Source organism: Dryas octopetala, chromosome 1, assembly GCF_963921425.1.
Source record: "Dryas octopetala chromosome 1, drDryOcto1.1, whole genome shotgun sequence".
NCBI classification, from domain to species: Eukaryota; Viridiplantae; Streptophyta; class Magnoliopsida; order Rosales; family Rosaceae; genus Dryas; species Dryas octopetala.
Genome location: NC_141366.1, coordinates 30,252,747 through 30,272,638, shown reverse-complemented (window position 1 = coordinate 30,272,638; position 19,892 = coordinate 30,252,747). Strand labels below are relative to the sequence as shown.

General features: G+C 36.7%; 1 protein-coding gene and 2 pseudogenes across 1 annotated transcript; 2 read left to right on the top strand and 1 right to left on the bottom strand.

The window, feature by feature from the left end:
- The first annotated feature begins 636 nt into the window (after positions 1-636).
- LOC147299666 (protein trichome birefringence-like 14) lies at positions 637-6,814 on the top strand. The gene is made up of 5 exons (XM_086244425.1): positions 637-943; positions 1,230-1,502; positions 2,304-2,504; positions 4,982-5,177; positions 5,668-6,814. The coding sequence occupies exons 2-5, from the start codon at positions 1,346-1,348 to the stop codon at positions 6,494-6,496; spliced, it is 1,383 nt and encodes a 460-aa protein (XP_086100551.1). The 5' UTR covers positions 637-943; positions 1,230-1,345; the 3' UTR covers positions 6,497-6,814.
- Positions 6,815-9,793: 2,979 nt separating this feature from the next.
- LOC147299665 (uncharacterized) lies at positions 9,794-11,114 on the bottom strand (annotated as a pseudogene).
- A 720-nt stretch (positions 11,115-11,834) lies between these two features.
- On the top strand, positions 11,835-13,998 carry LOC147299664 (protein FAR1-RELATED SEQUENCE 5-like; annotated as a pseudogene).
- Positions 13,999-19,892: the final 5,894 nt, after the last annotated feature.

The window sequence follows — 19,892 nt, the reverse complement described above, 5'->3', positions numbered from 1 at the left end:
TAGGTTTAAATTATATTTTCTAATTTATTTTTATTGTTATTGTTACTTGATTGCCACTGTCTGGCAGTAGCAATAGGTGATTGTTACTGTTGGGCAATAGCAATAAGTAATTGTTACTACCGGACAGTAGTAATAGGTGATTGTTACTTTTCGATAGTAACAATTATATTTACTAATAAAATGCAAAAGATTATGGACATCTTGATTTTTTGTGTTTTATGTTGGTTATTATTTAATATGTTTATGAAATAAAAAATACCTAAATTATGATTTTTTTTTTTTTTGAGTAATTTATGTACTAAATGGCACTAAAATGAAGAAAAAAAATTGCATTTTAAAAATACTGTAGCGCGCTACAGTAACTGTATATTTTTTTTTTAAAGTGGGCCGCTACAGTAGTTCACTGTAGCGGTTGGGCCGGATGAATAGTAAATTTTTAAAAATGGACTTAAAAAAAAAAAACCCATAAAAATATAGTAAATTTTTATTTAAAAATTTTATATTTTGATTTTTTGTCGAAATTTATTCCTTGCGAAGAACTATTAATCAAAAAATATTTGTGGTTAATATTATAAGGCCCAACACCTATTAATCAAAAAATATTTGTGGTAAAAGTTTTGCCCGTTCAAACTTCAAACAAACAGAGCAGATAAATCAATCGTTCTTTGAGCACAGACCAGACGCGAGAGAGAGAGAGACAGAGACAGAGACAGAGAAAGAGGAGGAGACTCACCTTCACAAATCAACAGCTGCTGATTGATGTTCCTGCTCAAACAAAGTGTGGGTGCCGAAACTCTCATAAATTGGTGCAATTGAGAGTTTTAGTTTGGGGTTGAATGGTAGATGGGATTCCTTTTGGGTTGTGAGTAGGCTGTGTATTCACAGACTCCACAATAAGGGCTGGTTCACATACTCAACAGTAAATGTAGGATGGGATGTAAAGGTATGTCAGATTCTTCCGATTCAATTATTGGATTTTGATATTGTAATGTTAATACATTGATTAAGTTTCTGAATTAGTAAATGAGTATGGAAAATTAGGGTTAATTTGACTTAATTTCGGGGATACGGGTATTGGTGCCGCCGACTCCAAAAAGCGACATTTCGGAATGTTGGCCGATATTTTGAACACTAAATTTTTATTTGTTATTTCATTTTAAGATTACTTCCTTCTCTGTTTTTTGTTCTCTTTATTTATTCATTTATTCCCTTTTCTGCATCACATACAGCTGAGGCCTGAAGTAAGGCAACAATCACTACTGAAGGTTATATGATGGATTTTTGCTGAACATATTCAACCAACACAAAGTTGAGGTGTGCCTTAGAGTTTGCCTTTGGTTGGGAGATGAAAGGAGGATATAATTGTAGATTGGTGGGGAGACCGCTCTCTCTCACTCTGGGTGCCCTTGTTTTTACAACCATATTACTTTGGGCTTGGGAGAAAAATCCTTTTGCTGATACTCTACTATTGGCCCGAGAGCGGTTTACAAAGCCGTCAATAGGTTTGTTTGCCAATCAATACATGTGTGCAAATACATATAATCTATCTTTTCTACAATAATAGGATTCTTGTTATATTTATTTTTAAAATTCATACAATATAATAAAAAATACGACCACGAATTAAAATATTTAAAGAGTACCTTACAAGAAAGTGGCCAACAATTTTCTTGGGATTTTTAAAAATATTTTAAGATGTATTACCCATACCTTTTTACTTGGACGATCATTTGGTTTAATATTTGTGACATGCTTGTATCACATATTTTGTTGATTCCTTGCATATTGTGCCCAGTATAGCACTTCTTATGACATGCTTGTGACATGCATGTATGACACATTTTGGTCATGTTTCATCCAAGCATATTGTGCCCAAAGGCCCCAAAAAAAATGGTGGTACAAATTAGGGGTGAGATGAAAGAAAGTCTTGCCTGTCTAATTTGTCCGTGTTGAAAGGAAGGAAGGGACAGATGAAGGTAGGAGAATGACATGGTTGGTGGTTATTTACTTAGTACATGGCTAAAAGAGAATAATATATGGGAACACATCTATCTTCCAATGCAATTGGAATCTAAGGCTTTCTTTCTAGCTAACCTCATCAGCTTCACATTTGGTAGAATATGGTGCTTGCTGAAATGTTTGCTAACTTATTGAATGCTGCAGTCTCAGCTACTTATCACCTTGTTTTTTATTTGATGTGCTTCGTTATATATTTCCACTACTATTTTATCGATATAAAGAATCAATTCAAATTTGCCTCTAGATTTGTCTGCCTGCTCATGGATTTGTATTTTGTGGTTTAGATTTTCTCGTGGACTCCCAAAATAATTCCTCAAAATCTATGAAGGAAAATGAGAATGTTGAACAGAAGGATTCAAATTCCATTATAATAGAAGAAACAAAAGTAGAAAATTTTAGTGCAGAACCAGTGGATTCTATGTCTGCCTTCTCTTCTAGAATGCAAGAAAGTGATGGGAACATGGCATCATCTCTCCCACCTAAAGGTACGATTCTTTTTCATAGGGCTGTAAGCCTCATCATCTTAAAATTTTCTACTTAATTACAGAATGATTATCTTCATTGTTTAGTCACAACTGAACCTGTGATCTGAGTGCTTTTTTCAACTTCAAGTTTAGATACAGTTAAAATGATAGTTCTTGTAGAATAAAAATGCGATAAAGCTGCCTCTGCGAATTGTTTATAGTATTAATTGTGCATTCTTAGCTCTTAAAACTTGAAGGAGGTGTTTATAGAAATTGGTTAGCCAATGTGCCGACTCCGCGTATCCACACATTTTCATATTATTTTACACCTTGTCCTGCTGAATTATTGCACTAAAAGATGTTTATTGATTTTGTGTCACTGATTGACTACATGCCAACCCTAGCCCTTACCAGTGATGATTCCGTTTTAGAGATTGATTCTCTCAAAAGATTTTTTTGCAAAGTACAGCATAAAATTTATTGGACCCATCAGATGCAGAGTTAACTTTTCTGGGCTTGATGACATATCCCAGTTTGAAAATTCTTCAATTAAAACAAAACTTTGATACCATGTTAGGCAACCACTATACTCTAAAAGCTTAAGTTGTTAGAGAATGAGCCAACAATGTAATTTCATTGCAGTAACACTTGTAGGTGCAACTGCAACGCAACTTTTTGTTTCCTATTTTCTACATTTATTAATATATTTTTGGGTTGATTGGTGCTTATTTGAGTGTGTTTAGGTATGATTTAGTAGTTTTAGGGGATTTATGAGTTTTAAGATTTCGAATTTAGATTTTTTTTTTTTTTTTTTGTTAGGGATATATTAGTGTAAGGGTGTAACTGCAATGCAGTGCTGGTTGATTGGCATAAAGCTATGATTGATTGGTGTAAAGTTCAGATCAATCAGCACAATTATTGTCCTTAAAGTTCAAAAACCCCCGTATGCAGATTATCAGTATGTTAGTGTATTGGATCCTTAATAGTCGTTAATTCTTTTTCTTTTTAACTGTGTCAATGTTGTCTGATCCGCATTGGGTTTCAAGAAAATAATGACATGGCAGAATTTTTTGTCCACATATACTGACATGCCCGCTAATCTGGCATAATCTTGTTTATTATTATTTATCATCTTGTATTTTGTCTTTTTACTTTATCCTTGATCCATCCAACTTTCCTTCTGTTACCCCCATTGCAACTTGCCTGCCTTGATGTTTCCCCTGTTCAAGGTCATATGTCAGTTGACCTTCATATATAAGTCGGCAAAGCTCCGTGCGCCATCAGCATTGCATTGCTTGCAATTAAAGTTTATCTTTCTAAATTTTCCAATTTACAGAAGTTTGGGTAGGGTAAGATTGTTGTTGCCGGTATAGTAGGGTAAGATTGAAGTTTGGGTAGGGTAAGTTTTGTCTAATACCTTTCACTTTTTTATTTTTTCAGGGTTTATTAGGGCCTAAATTTGATTTAACCCTAGTACCCTACTATACCGGACTATACCCAATTGTAACTTAGTGAAAATTACACCTTAGTTGATTATTATATTTTATTTTGACTTTTAGATTCCATTTAGGACTTGGGGTTTAAGCTTTAGTCTCTAGGGTTAAGGGAAGCCATAAACACTAAATCCTAACCCTAAGTCCTTATATACCCTACTAGACGAAATGAGCTCAAATGTAATTCAGTGAGAATTGCATGAATGTGCTAAACCCTACCATAATAAACCCCAAATGAATCAACCCAAATCGTACTAAACCCTAGTCTAATAACCCCAATAACTACTAATAAACCCTACTACACTATTTTTCAGAAAAAAAAAAAGAAAAGAAAAAATGAAAAAAAAAGTGTGTTGATCGACGGCAAGTCCATACCGCTCGGGCACCCTCTGTTAGAGTAATACAACAACATAAAAATAACGAGAAGAAAACATTGGCCTACATGCAAACCAGTATTGTTATAACCATGTTATTAATCTTAATTGAGTATCCATATTGCCTATCTGATGGAATCTTATTTCTATAAACAATGGGCTTATATCCTGTCTGTCTGCCTCTCTCTCTCCCCCTCCCCCTCTCCCTCCCCCTCCCCCTCTCCCTCTCTCCCTGTCCCTCACACACACAGACATCTTCAGGTGTCCCTCACACACACAGACATCTTCAGGTGGAGGTATATATTGTTGGGAAGATAATTAGAGTCATAGCTTTGTAAAATTTCACTTTGGGTGTTTTTTGTCACTTGTTTTGTATACTCTTGTAAAGTTTGACTTTGGTTGATTTATTTCAATGGTGAAATTGTTCAATTAAACTTGTTGAAGTTTAGCGAAATATACATACATGTTTGTTTGTTGATGGAAAGACTTGTCTATATGTAGAATTATTGTTTAAATTGTTTTTTCCACTATGTTGAAAAGCTACCATTGTTCAGATTAAGTCATAGATACATTAACATGTCTCACTTCACGGTTCAATGTTTTCTAAGATTATCCAGTTTCACCTCTGCAGTTTGTAATTATGCCAAGGGTAGATGGGTTGCAGACAGCAGGCGGCCATTGTATTCTGGGGCTAAATGTAAACAGTGGTTATCAGAAATGTGGGCTTGTAGACTGACACAGCGTACAGATTTCTCTTTTGAGGGATACCGATGGCAGCCAGAAAATTGTGAAATGCCAGAGTTTGAGCGGTCTGCATTCTTGAGAAGGTAGCTTTATTCTGTTTGAACTTTTTTATTTGATGTTCCAGTGTTGTTCTTGTCATTCATTTCAAAGACCTTTCCATTGGATGAGAAAAGGCTTTAATCTGATTATGCTGTTTTATTTTTCTTTTTATTCGTTTAATTATTCTTACCTGTATTTTTACAAACTATTCTGAAGTACAGAACTTGGTGTGTCTTATTAAGTGCTTACGTGGTTGACTTGTGCAATTCTTTAACTTGTGTTTCAATTTATTATATAATATTTCAAATGATTTCACAGTTTGAGTGATGTCAATGAAAGCATGTGCTCCCCCTGGTTCCCACTTCAAGCTCCCCTAAACTTTTCAACTAGAAAAATTTCCCAGAGTCATGAATGATTGATCCTTCTCATACGGTGTTTGCATGGTTTATTTGTGAGTTTGAGATTTGATGCCATTTTATATAGAAAAGTTGTTTATTTTGTGTCGTCAATGTTCTAACTGTTACTGCCTTTCAGAATGCAGGACAAAACAATTTCTTTTATAGGAGATTCATTGGGTCGACAGCAGTTCCAGTCTTTAATGTGCATGGCAAGTGGTGGAGAAGAAAGCCCAGAAGTGCAAAATGTGGGAAAGGAATATGGCCTTGTCAAACGCCGTGGAGCCATTCGTCCTGATGGCTGGGCTTATCGATTCCCCAACACCAATACCACTATCTTATATTATTGGTCAGCAAGCCTCTGTGATCTAGTGCCCCTTAACATATCAGACAAAGCCACTGATGTTGCCATGCATTTGGACCGTCCACCAGCTTTTATGAGACAATTCCTTTATCGGTTTGATGTGTTGGTTCTCAATACAGGGCATCATTGGAACAGGGGAAAGATTAATGGAAATCGGTGGGTAATGTATGTAGATGGAAAGCCGAATGAAGATAAAAGGCTTGCAGATGTTGGGCATGCCAAGAATTTTACTGTGCATAGTGTTGTGAGGTGGCTTGATTCACAACTTCCATCACATCCCGGCCTCAAAACATTCTTTAGGACTATGTCACCAAGGCATTACCTTAATGGTGACTGGAATACTGGGGGCACCTGTGATAATACTACTCCTTTGGTTGGAGGAAGTGAAGTGGTCCAAGAAGGATCAAGTGATTCAGTAGTCGAGGCTTCTTTGAGAGGTACAAAGACAAAGATTTTGGATATCACTGCTCTTTCTCAATTGAGGGATGAGGGTCATATGTCCCACTACAGCATTAGAAGAACTGCCGGTATAAATGATTGCTTGCACTGGTGCCTACCTGGAATTCCAGACACATGGAATGAACTCCTTGTTGCACAAATATAAGGAAGCTTTGCCACGTACAGACCGAATCTTCTATTCTTCATGGTCTAACAGGGCCTATTGTTTTCTGCTGTAAAATTCTTTTTGTTGCATCTTCCACAGTGTTGATAGAATAGGTAAAGCACCTATTATTATTGCCAATTCATTTCTCATTGAAAGCTAGTTTTTCATATAGGTTTTCAAGCGATGAGGCTGTAAGAAAATTCACGGAGAGTGTGGGCTGTACCCTCGGCCTCTGAATGGATAGCAGACTCTCTGCCTGTTGTATTGTATTTGTATGTAACATTACGGTCGCTGCTAATCTAATGTGGAAGAATTTTTTCGACTCCTTACAAATTGCAATTGTCATAGCATGTCGGTTATCTATGGTATGAGCCCAAATGCGTACAGTTATAGTCTAATTTGGTGGGGATCGAAGCAGGACCATGGACGACCAGCCAAAATTAAATAAAAATATACAATTAGTGTAATTTTATATTGGTGGGGTTGAGCCATTAAACATGAGGATTTAACTTGGCAAAATTAACATTTTGACAACAGAAAAATAAAAAAATCAATAAAAAACCAATATTTTTTGGGGGTAAATTAAAAAATTGGTCTTCATAGTTTGGTCATTGTTTAAGTTGGGTCTCCACACCTCAACACCATTGTTACCATCGTCATTGCCAGCGCCGCCACCACCACCTCCACCATGCCCTTGCCTCCACCACTATTGCTGCTACCTTCATAACCATCACCTACCATCTTGGGTTCCTCCTCCTATTGCCAGTTAGTTGTGTTGGATGCACCAACTTCCTTCAATGGTCATAGCAGGTTGACCCAAGTGTGTTAGGCTGAGTGCCCACATGTGCTGTATGTCATCCAATACGAGTTGTTCACGTGTTTAGCTTAAGTGAAGCCGCACATGCGGGAGCGTATGAGAATGTGGAGTATAATTTCCCACATTAGAAAATTATAAATTTTGTGTAAGTTCTTATAAGGGTCCTAGAAAAAAAAAAAAGTTCTTATAAGGGTCTTGGGTCTCTTCTTTTATAACCAATTGGTTTGGGATGGATGTTTAGATTCGTTCGGATCGTACCATTGTCGCCAGTATCACCATCCATGCTACCACTACCACCTGCACTATCACCACCACCCACCTCATTTTAAATTTCCTAGCATTTCCAAACTTTTTTATCCAAACACACAATTATAGTGTAATTCCATTTGGTGGGGTTGAGTCATAAAGCATAAGGATTTCATGGACCAGACAATGTTAACATTTCGAGAACCCAAAAAAAGAGAGTTAATTTTCAAAATCCAATATTTTTTGGGTTAAATAATAAATTTAGTCTTCGTAGTTTCATCATTGTTTCACTTGGGTTTTTGTAGTCTTAAATTTTTCAATCAAGTCCTCGTATTTTATATTTGTTATAATTGTTTGGGCTATAAATTGACATTTACCATGGCAAGATGATTGGAAAAGAGAATGGGTAAAATAGAGAAGCCGGCCTACATCTTTTAATTGAGTTTTTAGCAAAGAAGCCTAGGTGAGGAATAAAATCGAATACATGATGTGCGTCGTTTTTCTTGGAACTAAGAGAGCTCAAAGAGGCTGCTATGGGGTCCTAAAATCACAAGTTGCAAGAGATAAAATATGTTACTAGCATGGTTATGCTGCTAGGGGGATGCGAGCAAAAATGACTCAAGCATGGGCTGCTGCATAAAGTGCGTATGTATGTGGCTGGTTTGCTTGGCGTAAGTGGGATAATAAGATGAGTTTTTATGGCTGGGTTTGTTTCAATATATCCAAGGTCAGCAAATGATATACATATATCTGGTTAATCAAGTGGCTTTAGTAGAGAGATGGGCTTTGTTGTTGATTTGATATAGAGAAATCATGAAAAAAAAGGGTTGCGGTGGTACCTGCGTGAAGTAAAGAAAATATGAGAGGATGGCTGCAGTGGTACTTCGTGAAATTGAGGAAAGATGGAGGAATAGTTGACTTAATAAGTGCCAAAGCCAATTGGTTTTTGGCTACCTGTGTGTGTGCAGTGCAGACAAATATATATATGTATAGTACAAAAGAAGATTGCCAATAAGTGACATTAATCACATTTAATATACATTTTTAGTTTTATATACATATATATATATATTGAAAATATTTGGTTCGTTCATTTCTTTGATCAAAGTTAGATAGGCAAATGATTTTCGATTTGACTAATTTTTTGCAAGGATGATCTATTAATGGAGATGTAAAAAATGAATAGTTCGGATCGACACAAAATGACTTATGTGGGCCCTAATAGGGTATACCTCAACATAAATAAGTTGAGATATACCTCAATAGAAGAAATCTGTATATACATATATATATACATGCAATTGGAAAAGATGGCCAGTAAATGGCGTGGCCTTTTATGTATATGCACTAACATATATATTATATATATGTATTGTTAGATATTTAGCTTAAAAGTATATGTATATATATGAGGAATATGCCTAGCCAAATACATGTTTTTAAAGACCAAAAAGTGGTTTTATTTTTTTAAGTGAGCTCAGACTATTTTGAAAAAAAGACATAAACGTTGGCCATCCAAAGTCTATAAATATTTTGTCCAGCTTCATTCTTCTTGTTTTGTCAAGCCAACTTTTTCCTATTTTATCCAGTCTCTCTCTTCTCCTCTTCTACTAAAATTCCTTCTAGGCGATCCATGCTATCTCTACCCACAAAATATCCTATGATTGGCCTAGATTGCTTTTTTCCCATTATTTCTATCTGTCCAAACTACTCTAACATTTTTCACACCTAAATACCTTCTACATAGCCCGGACAACTTTCTTTCCCTATTTTTTTATGTTTTGAACGCCCAATCTCTTTTCATGATTATTTCGCCCAAATATCAACTATGTTGATCGCCCAATCTTGTGAGCATGATGAAAGTGAGCAATTTAAAAATAAAAAAAAACCTATATAGGCCCCTTCAGGTGTGGGATCTCACATTTAGGCTTATTTGTGGGATCCCTCATGGGGCCCACTCCATAATCGAAACCATCTACTTTTTTAGTCTCCATTGAAGGATCATGCTTACAAAAAATTAGATTAATTGGAAATCATTTGACCGTTGATTAAATGATCACTATTTCAAGTGTTTATTGAAAATATTTTGTGTGTCTATTTATTTGATCAAAGTTTGATAGCTTAATGGTTTTCGATTTGCTTAATTTTTTGCAAGGATGATCTTTGAATATAGACATAAAAAATAGACGATTCGGATCGTTGAAATATAATGTAGAGTGGGTGCCACGTTGGAATCATCCCACAAATAAGCCTAAATATGAGATCTTACACCTGAAGGACCTGTCCATATATACACAGAAGTAAACGAATATTTATCATTCAACACATAAATGATAAATGATACAAAGTTCAATAATTAATACTAAAGAAATAACTCTAAGAAATAAATAATATGAATATAAATAATCTGAAAAAAAAAAAAAAAAAAAAAAAAACGTATAAATTTGGAGAGCCAAAGCGACCCAAATAGATAACCCACTCAAAATGACTCGAACCCCAAATTTCAAATCCAAACCCGACTAATCATCACTAGACGGACCCTGCGCACCATCTGGTGAAAGACTCGCGGGCGCCGGACTTGGTGGGCTACTGCTTGATGGGAACACCGCGGGGGCTGAACTCGAAGGAATGCCTATTGAAGACTCATGGGTTGACGCTATCTCCGGACTCTCTGCAACTGGCGTAGCCTCGACTGGAGCTGTTGCCGGTGTACTCACCGGAGTCGTAGCCGGAGTGGAAGCAGTAGGCGGAGTGGTCGTCGGGGATTGAACCAGAGAAGACCCATTTGCGGACGGGCTTGCCGCTGACGAATCCGGCGCAGGAGGAGGAGGTGCCGGAAAGATGGTCGGTGTGGCTGCCGGTGGAGAAATTGTCGGAGAGATTTTGGGAGAAGCGCTAGGTGGGCACAGAGTCGGAGGCTTCGAAGGGGGTGCCGGAGAAGCTGTGGGAGGAGAAGTTGGCAGAGAGGGTGGCGGCGGCGGTGGCTTTGTAACGGGTGTGGCGGGTTTGGATGAAAGAGCAGGCGCATTGGCTGCTTGTACCACATGGGAATGTGACACTCAGAGAACAAAAATAGAACGTACAACAAGTTTATGCATCTTTGGAAATCTCAAATCTCAAATCTTTGTTGAAGGTTGAAACACAAGTAAGTTTGTGTCGTTGATGATGAGTCTATTTTTTCTGATTGAAGTATTATTTTTCAATAAAAACTTGATAAAGTAGCCTTTTTTAACTTTCTTGGTTAAGTATAGTTTAAATATTTATATTTTATTATTTTTAAAAAATTAATAAAAAAAAAGAAAGTAGCTTTATCAATTATCATTAACTTCCATTTTTATCTTTACTAACCATCAGTTTTTATTTTGTTTGTAACTCTTTTTTCTTTTGTCTTAACTCTGATCTCTTTCACGTCGCTTCTGTCTCCTTCATGCATCTTCTCTTACACAGTTACACGCTACATTTTTCTTTTTTCTTTTTTCTTTTTTCTCTTATCTTTGTTGGCTATTCAACTACACCATTGCCTCTCACCTCCAGTTTACCGTTCTTCACATTCATCTAGCCATTGAAAAAAGACGAAAAGTTATTGAAGTTTTATAGAAGCCGATCAATAAAGGTTTGTCAATCAAAGGATATTATGGTGGAAGTCTATCAATTTTTTGCATACAACATCATTGTCTTTTTAAGTCAATACACATTTAGGTGGGACTGGGGTACGAGGGGACTAGGGAGGAGTTACAAAGAGACACTTTCTTTTATGCTTGCAAACCAAATGGATTGTGGAACAACAAATCTCATATATAAAAGTTTTATTTTCCCTTTTTCCTTTCACTGCGCTTGATTTTGGTGCGTGGCTTCTTTTGCCTTCTATATATGTGTTAAAGGCTTTTGCAAATACTTGTAATGTAGAATGAAAAAGAGGAATGGTAAACATAAAAATTTGTAATATAGAAATTTGTTGTTCTTAGTTCTATGTTTGGACACAAGCATGTCGCACTTTTAAGTAAGAGTAAAACATACTCAACTATCAAAGTCGTTCATGCTTTCTGCATTGTATTTTTTGGTTCCTTATTGTCTGGTTATAGGATTTTTTTAATTTTTTAATTTTATTTTTTTAACAGGGTACATGGAAAATCTAGATGGTGAATTTTATTCTCAATATCCTAATGACAATATCGAAGATTTTATTGATGGTGTACACTTGGATTTGGATCCTAACAAGGCTTTCAATGAGCAAATGAAAGAGATATGAACAAAGAAATAGTATATTTACAAGCTATGGAAGGAAAGAAACCAGAAACTCTATTTACAGATCAAGCCCAAAGAACTTCTGCTGCAATTGGTGAAGTATTACCTAATTCCCATCATGGACTTTGTTTGTGGCATATATTTCTAAATGCTGCAAAAAAAAACTTGACTCATGTTTTTTATGAGTTTAAACATTTTCACAAGATTTCAAAAGATGTGTATATGATCCAGAGACTATTGAAGATTTTGAATCAAGTTGGGAAGTTTTACTCGATACTTATGGATTGAGAGAAAATAAGTGGCTAACAGGTATGTATGAATTGAGGGAGAAATGGGCACAAGTCTATAGTCGATCTCACTTTTGTGTAGGTATATATGAGTATATACAAATAAGTTTTTTTTTTATATTTTTTTTTAAAGTTTCTTTTGTAGAAACCTTATGCTTTGTGTTGTTTTTAATTTTTTTTTTCAAGTCTAACAACAACACAAAGAAGTGAAAGCATAAATATGTTTTTGAAAAGATTTTTTTGCTAGAAACCTTATTCACTGTGAGTTTGTTGTGCAATTTGACAAAGCTGTAGCGGATCGAAGAGAAAAGGAAAGGTTAGCAGAAATTGCAACTAAACAAACAAGGCGCAACTTGCTGTCTAAATGGAATGTGGAGGTTGAAGCATCAAAGAGGTATACAAGTAAAATTTTTCATTGTTTCCAAGATGAGTATAAGAAAATTTTAGATTTGAGATTGGAGTTGGAAAGTGATGATTGAATGACATGTAGATATATAGTTGTGAAATCAGAGACACGAGAAATGAGAAGGTCACTTACATATACCCCTTTGAATCAGTCAATAAGTTGTAGCTGTAGGAAATTTGATTTTGAAGGGATTCCTTGTTCACATATACTAAAAGTATTTCGTGAGTTAGACTTGTCTAGTTTACCTTCTAATTCTTATTTAAAAAGATGGATCATTGATGCTACAAATAGTGTTGATTTTCACTCATACGGGGAAGCAAGTTTGAGTAATTTGGACTCATCTTCCATGGTTCAATATAGCGTGTTGTCTCATATAGCACAAAGAATTATAACAAAAGGTGTAGAGAACAACCAATCATGCACTTTTGTGAAGTATGAATTGTTGAAGTTGGAAGCAAAATTAGAAAGTCTTACAAATTCTGGACAAGAGCATGCTACTATAAATTATGTGAATGAAGATGGTATAAATCTTAAATTGCGAGATCCAAAAATTCTTTAGTCTAAAGGTCGAGCTAAGGGTAGAATAAAAAGTGCTTTGGAATCTGAGCATCCTAAAAAGAAAGCTCAATCGAAAAGAAAAGGTTAGTACCTATATAGTTAATTTATTATATTAATTGTTTATATTGGAGTTATGATTTTTACCTTGTAATTGTTATTTGATATCTTAATAGATTCTAAGGAACTTAATTCACTTGTACATGAGATGAGTGGCTCATCAAATCTACATGAACATGTTGAGGTTGTATTTTCTTTCTTTGTAATTATTTAAAAATTAATGTTTGAAGTTCAAAACTTCTGATATTGATCATGTATTAATTTTTAGGGATCAATTGGACTTGCAAATCAAAACATATAAGCCTTATGTCATGGCACTTCGCATATTCCTTATGAATTTTCAACTGTTTCTGATGTTCAAGGCATTTCTAACTCTCTCACATGGAACCAAGTTATACATTCAATGTCATGTGATTCTTCATTTATGCATTCTCAGGTTTTTCATTTACAAAGTGTTCTACTCTTGTATATTCCCTTTTATAATTTTTATTACTATTACTCCTTTATTTGATTAACTAAGTGATCCACATTCTCACAAATTTGATAGGAAAACATTCAACCAAGACCTCCAGGACCGTCACGTCAACTAAGATTTTTAGATTCATCAACGTTTTAGGCCAGGCTCACCAATTTGAAGCATGGCATGTGCTAAGAATTTTAATCATGTTGTAAAACTTAGTCATTTTGAACAATAGTGGGTGCATTGGAAACCTATGTACGTGTTTGAACTCTGTTGCATTGTTAAACAAGAGAATAGTGGCAACATATTTTTTTTTTTTGTGTGTAATGCCAAGATATAGAGTACTCATCATTTTCTATAATTTTATTGGAAGAGTTTCCATGTAAAAGATTTTTTTGGACTTGATTGAAGTTATGTCATGTTGTTACTTAAATCTTTGGAGGGATATTGCTGGAAGGAATGTAAGTGGTTGAAATTCATTTACTCTCTCTTCTCTCTCAAATAGGCTTATTCTGATGTGCATTAGTTGTGCAGGAATGACTGTTCTGTTTTTCTATAGTTGGTTTGGTTCTTAGTTATTTTTTGCTTGTGTTAGTGGTTGAGGGTGTTCTAGTGTTGTTTGTTCTCTTTGTTTTGTTTCCCTAGCAAAAAAATATTAGAAACTGTGCTAAGCTTAATATTTTAGTCTATGAGATTATATCCTGGTTTAGTGGCTGTGTTTGGAAGCATACGCCAATGGTAGATAATCTCATTGACTGGACTTCCTCAATTCACAAATGATGTATTGAGGAGCTTTATTTATTTCATTTTATTTATAGATTATATTTTTTAAGGGATTAGTTTCACCTTTTTATTTTTCAGAGAAAACAAAATATAGATAATCTTTTATTCTTTTGGGCAAAAAAAGAGAGGCAATCCTACAGGAAAAACATGAAAGGAATCGAGCCGAAGAAAAAAAAAAAAAAAAGTGAAAGAAGAGTTGGCGTGAAAGCCAAAAAAGAAATAAAGAAAAAAAAAAAAAAAAAAAAAGAGTATGTGAAGTGGCATGAAAGAGTCAAAGAGAGTTAGAACGGATAATAAGAGTAAGAGTGGAAGTTAATAATAAAGTTACTTTTTTTTTTCTTCATTAATTTTTTAGAAATAATTTTTAAACTATAGTTAACCAAGAAAGTTAAAAAGGCCACTTGTCAAGTTTTTATTGGAAGGTAATGCTTCACCACCTTTAAGGATGGTGAGCAAAAATGGACTCTTAATTAATTACAACATCAGCCTTTTTTTATGTACGAACCTTTGGCCTCTTTTGTATGCATAACAAATAATAGTACTGTATCCTAAAACAGAAAACAATATTACCTTTTACAAGATTTGTTTAAATTATAGGTATATTCTAAAAAGTCCCATTTTTATTAAAGTGGGGAATTTTCTAATTACTAATTTGCATTACCTTTCAGCAGGGTTGCTTCTTCTTAGTAATTCTGAATTAATTATGTTAAATAAATTTTGAATTTTCATCTACTAAAAGAATGCAAATTAGTAATTAGAAAATTCCCCACTTTAATAAAAATGGAACTTTTTAGAATATACCTATAATTTAAACAAATCTTGCAAAAGTGTTTGTACCATGGTTTTCAGAAGGTAATTTGAGCCGAGTCTGAAGTTCAGTTTCAAGGCTCAATTTCGCTAGGCCCAAGTCTTTAGCAAGTATGATTTACCCTGGCAAAAGAATTCCTTCTCGGCTACACCAAGCTGAGAAGGTTATGAAAGAAGGGGCCAATAATGCAATGACACGTGGACTTAAAAAGCTGTCAAAAGTTAATTAGCAGCTGTCATAGAAGGATAAGTACAAGACCCCAGACGTGTTCAAAGCCTTACACGCGGAGATAATCCAAGGACACATTGCTTAGGGTTTTTAAGGCCCAATTTGATTATAAATATTCAAGCTACTGTCAAAGTGATCTCTGTTGTAACACAAAATCTCCAAGTAGCTTGAGTCCAGAAATCTTCGGTCCTGAAAACATAGAAAACCTTCGGAGGTAAGGGGGCACCGGTATGGTGCCGGCCAAAGGCTCTCCGACGGTCAAGTTAGAAAACAAGATCAATTATCAACTCAAAGCATTGGCTTAGAGCTTTGAAATTACTTACCTTTGAATGATCTTATGAGAGTCTATTTATAGGAGATGATGTAATCCCTATGGCCTTAGGATTGTAAGTTGATTTAAACTTGTAATCACCGGGAAGTATAATCCATATTGGATTGAACTCCTATACTTGAATCCTTGTTTGGAGAGGATTCAAGCCATTTAATTCTTATGAAAGTTGGTTTCCTAGTAGAACATGAAGTTCTTAGGTCCCTTTAGTCGTGGCTTGTATAGTAATACCTCCGTGAGCTTGCAATTGGAAGCGTCCGTGAGTTTGGATAGGAACATGGACCCATCTGCGAGCTTGAAGGAATCTATGGGTTCGGATGGTTCCATGGATTTGGGTGTGTCCATATGTTTGGAAGCATCCGGCCCTCCTAGATGCATGTGAAGATTGTTCCCCTTGCTCTGTGCTCAATGGGTCCTCCCATTTTATGGTGTTCATACCCCCGGTGTTGTTGATGATGGCGCCTTGTCCATGGGACCCTTTTAGACTTCCACAAGTATGGGTCCTATTGTTTGAGTCAAGGCACCTCCTTTGTTATAGGTAATAGAACCTTATCTATTGGTCTCATCGTATTTATAAGAGCATAGGTCCCATCATCTAAGTCAAGGCATCCCCCATTTATGTAATATCTAGGGGCCCTATGCCTTTCTCTAATTTCTCCGGACCCACTCCAAATATGTGACATAGGTCCCATGTAGAATTTATCTATGGTCTCACAACATTCATAACTTGTAGGTCTCTCAAAACATAGGTCATGTTCTTCTAACATCATGGGTCCTATATTTCATGCATTTTCCAATGGACCCATGAGAATGGATAGGTCCCCTCATTTCTTTATGAGAATGGATAGGTCCCATGCTAGAATAAACCATGGTCTATGCTAGAATATTTCATGGTCCCACAATTGCCCCCAAAATATATCCCTTGGAAATCTTTTGAAAGGGATGTATTTTTTAATAGGACTCCTTCTAATCTTCCATCTTGCTACCGGTTCGTGCGCACTATGGGTCCGCTCAAGAGGAGATCATGGCTTTGAAAAAAGCTCTACTTGGCGGCCCGAGGATTTTTAAAGACTTTGACTTTAGTGCAACCAATGATGACTCTGAGGAGAAGCCTTTCGTTGACGATGAGTCCTCTTACAGTGAAAACCACTTGATGCCGATGCTACCACCCTAGAAGATGCCATCAAGAAAAACCGAAGGGTCCGAGCCAAAAGGTTCCATGGCTCCTTGATTTGCTTTATGTCTTATTTGCACTGTTTGTTTTGTTAATTGCCGTTGGGGCCGTATTGTGGTGTTTTATAACCTTTGTTGGGGCCACTACTTATCTTTTATGCTTCGAGGTACTATTGTGTTTCATGAAGTATATTCCAAGCTCTATTTTCTTGAATGTTTGTAGTCTATTGTTTTGTACGCTAGAATTGTGTGGAGTGAACACATTGAGACCACACCGGGGAGTATAAGACCTCAAGGGTTTGCCCATTTTCTTATGGGAGGTATCAGACCTATAGGTCCGCTCCCTTTCTTCTTCGCCTCGAAAGGTCCGCTCATTTGCTCATGGGAGGTAGTGGACCTATAGGTCCGCTCCCTTTCTTCTTTGTCGCGGGGGGTCCGCTCAATCTTTCATAGGAGGTATCGAACCAATAGGTCCGCTCATTTTCATTGTATACAGCGAGGGGTCCGCTCATTTGTTCACTGGCCGGAGGTATTGGACCCATATGTCCACTCCTTTTCTTGTGAGAACCCACGGACCAATCGGTCCGCCATTTCTGGTGAAGAACCATGGACCTATATATATAATTGTCCACCATTTTTGTGACAAACTAGGGACCTATTGGTCGACCATGTCGGCATATATATGTTAAGGAAATTTTCAGGGGCTTTTCAAAAGTTTTTCCATGCATTGAACTTGCTTATATGAGGGATTGACCCGATCCCTTAAAAATGCGCATTGGGTCCTTTAAAACATTTCAAAGGTGCCTTCCTTGTTGCCCCCATTCATTCTCCGGACTCTTAGTTTCAGAAATAAATTTCATATGACTTTTCTTTGTTGAACTAAAGGTTTTTCATCATAGGACCTTGTCCTAATGACTTCGGACCGATAGTGATAACTTTTGCCCCCGAGTGGGGTAGTTGAATGGGTGTGAATGTTCCATGAATGCGCTTTGCCTTTAAAACACCCTTTTGGTAGGCAATCCCTGGGTCAGTGAGGCCTATGACCAGTGGAACCAAGACTTTTTAGATGTAGTATGGACTTATATGCCATGGTACCATGAGTTTGTGTATCTGGCTAGCCTCCACTTGCCCCATGTGGGTCTTAATTTGGGAAATACCTCAGCGGGTTCTCAGGAATAGATAGAAACCCGTGAGATTAGATAGAAACCCGGATACATCCGTGAGATTAGATCGGATAGATCCATAGGCTCGGATGTATCCATGTTCTTGGAAGCATCCAACCTTCCTAAGTGATCATGAGTGTGGGGGTTGTTTCCCTTACTCTGTGTTCAATGGGTCCTCCAATTTATGGTGTTTCATACCCCTAATATTATAGTTGATATAATCTTGTCTATTGATCCCATTAGATTTATAAGAGCATAGGTCCTATCACTTAAGGCACCCCGCCTTCATGTAATGTCTAGGGGCCTTATGTCTTCTTCTTATTTTCTCCGGACCCATTCCAAATGAGTGACATAGATCCATGTAAAATTTATACATGGTCCCATAATTGCCCCCAAAAATACATTCCTTGAACTTTTTATAAGAGATGTGTTTTTAACAACTCAATCTTCCATGCCAACCCCCGAAAAGGCACGCTATATAGGTCTGAAAATTTCCATGGCTCCGAAATTTTTTTTGCTTCACTCGATCATTTCCTCATTTTCTTCTTCTTCCTTGGACTTTGACCTCCAACTTTCCAACAACCATCTTATTTTTAATTTCCCATCCAAAACTTCCGATGATTTGAGGGTCAATAGCAATGGGTCCCCCTCCAAGGGGGTGCCTACCTTCATGGACGTTGATAGCGTCGCTCCGATGAAAGCCGGTGGTACCACCGAGATGGTTCGGACCCGAAGATCTTCATAGTTTCTTGATTTCTTGTCTTGTTTGCACATTTTGTTTTTGTGCATATTTAAAATTTTATTTTATTTTGCTTGAATTGTATAGAGTAAATACATTGAGATGATAACACCGGGAAGCATAGGACCTCAAGGGTCCGTTTATTTGTTCATGCGAGGAGGTTTCGGACCTATGGGTCCGCTCCCTTGTTTATGGGAGGTACCGAATCTATGGGTCCGCTCCCTTGTTTATAGGAGGTACCGGACCTATGGGTCCGATCCCTTGCTTATGGGAGGTACCGGACCTATAGGTCCACTCCCTTTTTTTTTTTTTTTTTTTTGCTGTGGGGGGATTGTTGCCAAAGGAATGAGACCTTTAAAATATTTCCAAGGTCCCCTCCTTGTTGCCCCTATTTATTTTACAAACAACATAGCTCGAAAAATAAATGTTGGGTAGAGTTTTTTTTTTTTATTGAACTAGAGATCTTCTATCATAGGACCTTTTCCTAATGAGTTCGGACCGATAGTCATAACTTTTGCCCCCAAGTGGGGTACTTGAATGGGTGTAAATATTCCAAGAAGGCGTTTTGCCTTTAGAACACCCTTTTGGTCGGCGGTTCCTGGGTCAGTGAGGCCTATGACCCGCGGAACAAGGACCTCTTAGATGTAGTATGGACTTAGATGTCATGGTACCATAAATTTGTGTATCCAGCTAGCCTCCACTTGCCCCATGTGGGTCTACAAGCAAGCACTAGGCGAGATGAAACAACCAAATTTGTTTACAGCTAAGACCAAATGCAATATAGTTGGAGGAACTATGATACATTGAATAAATTGGTCGGAGTCTGTGTAACATTTTTGTAGTATGGGACGAGGCTTCATGTTACTTGCATGTAGAGTGAAGCAACACCCTCATGTTGGTGAGGCTTCACATTACAAATTCGTGGTACGGGCCTAGAGTTTATTCCTCTAGACCTTGTGTCACGCTTAGGTGAGGACCCTTGGTTTTTGTTATCGCGATGTGCATAGATGGTTAGTACCGCTATAGGAGGTGATGATTGTACCGCCAATTTGAGGTCTTTTTTGAATTAGAACCCTTATGAGTGATGAAGTTTTTAGG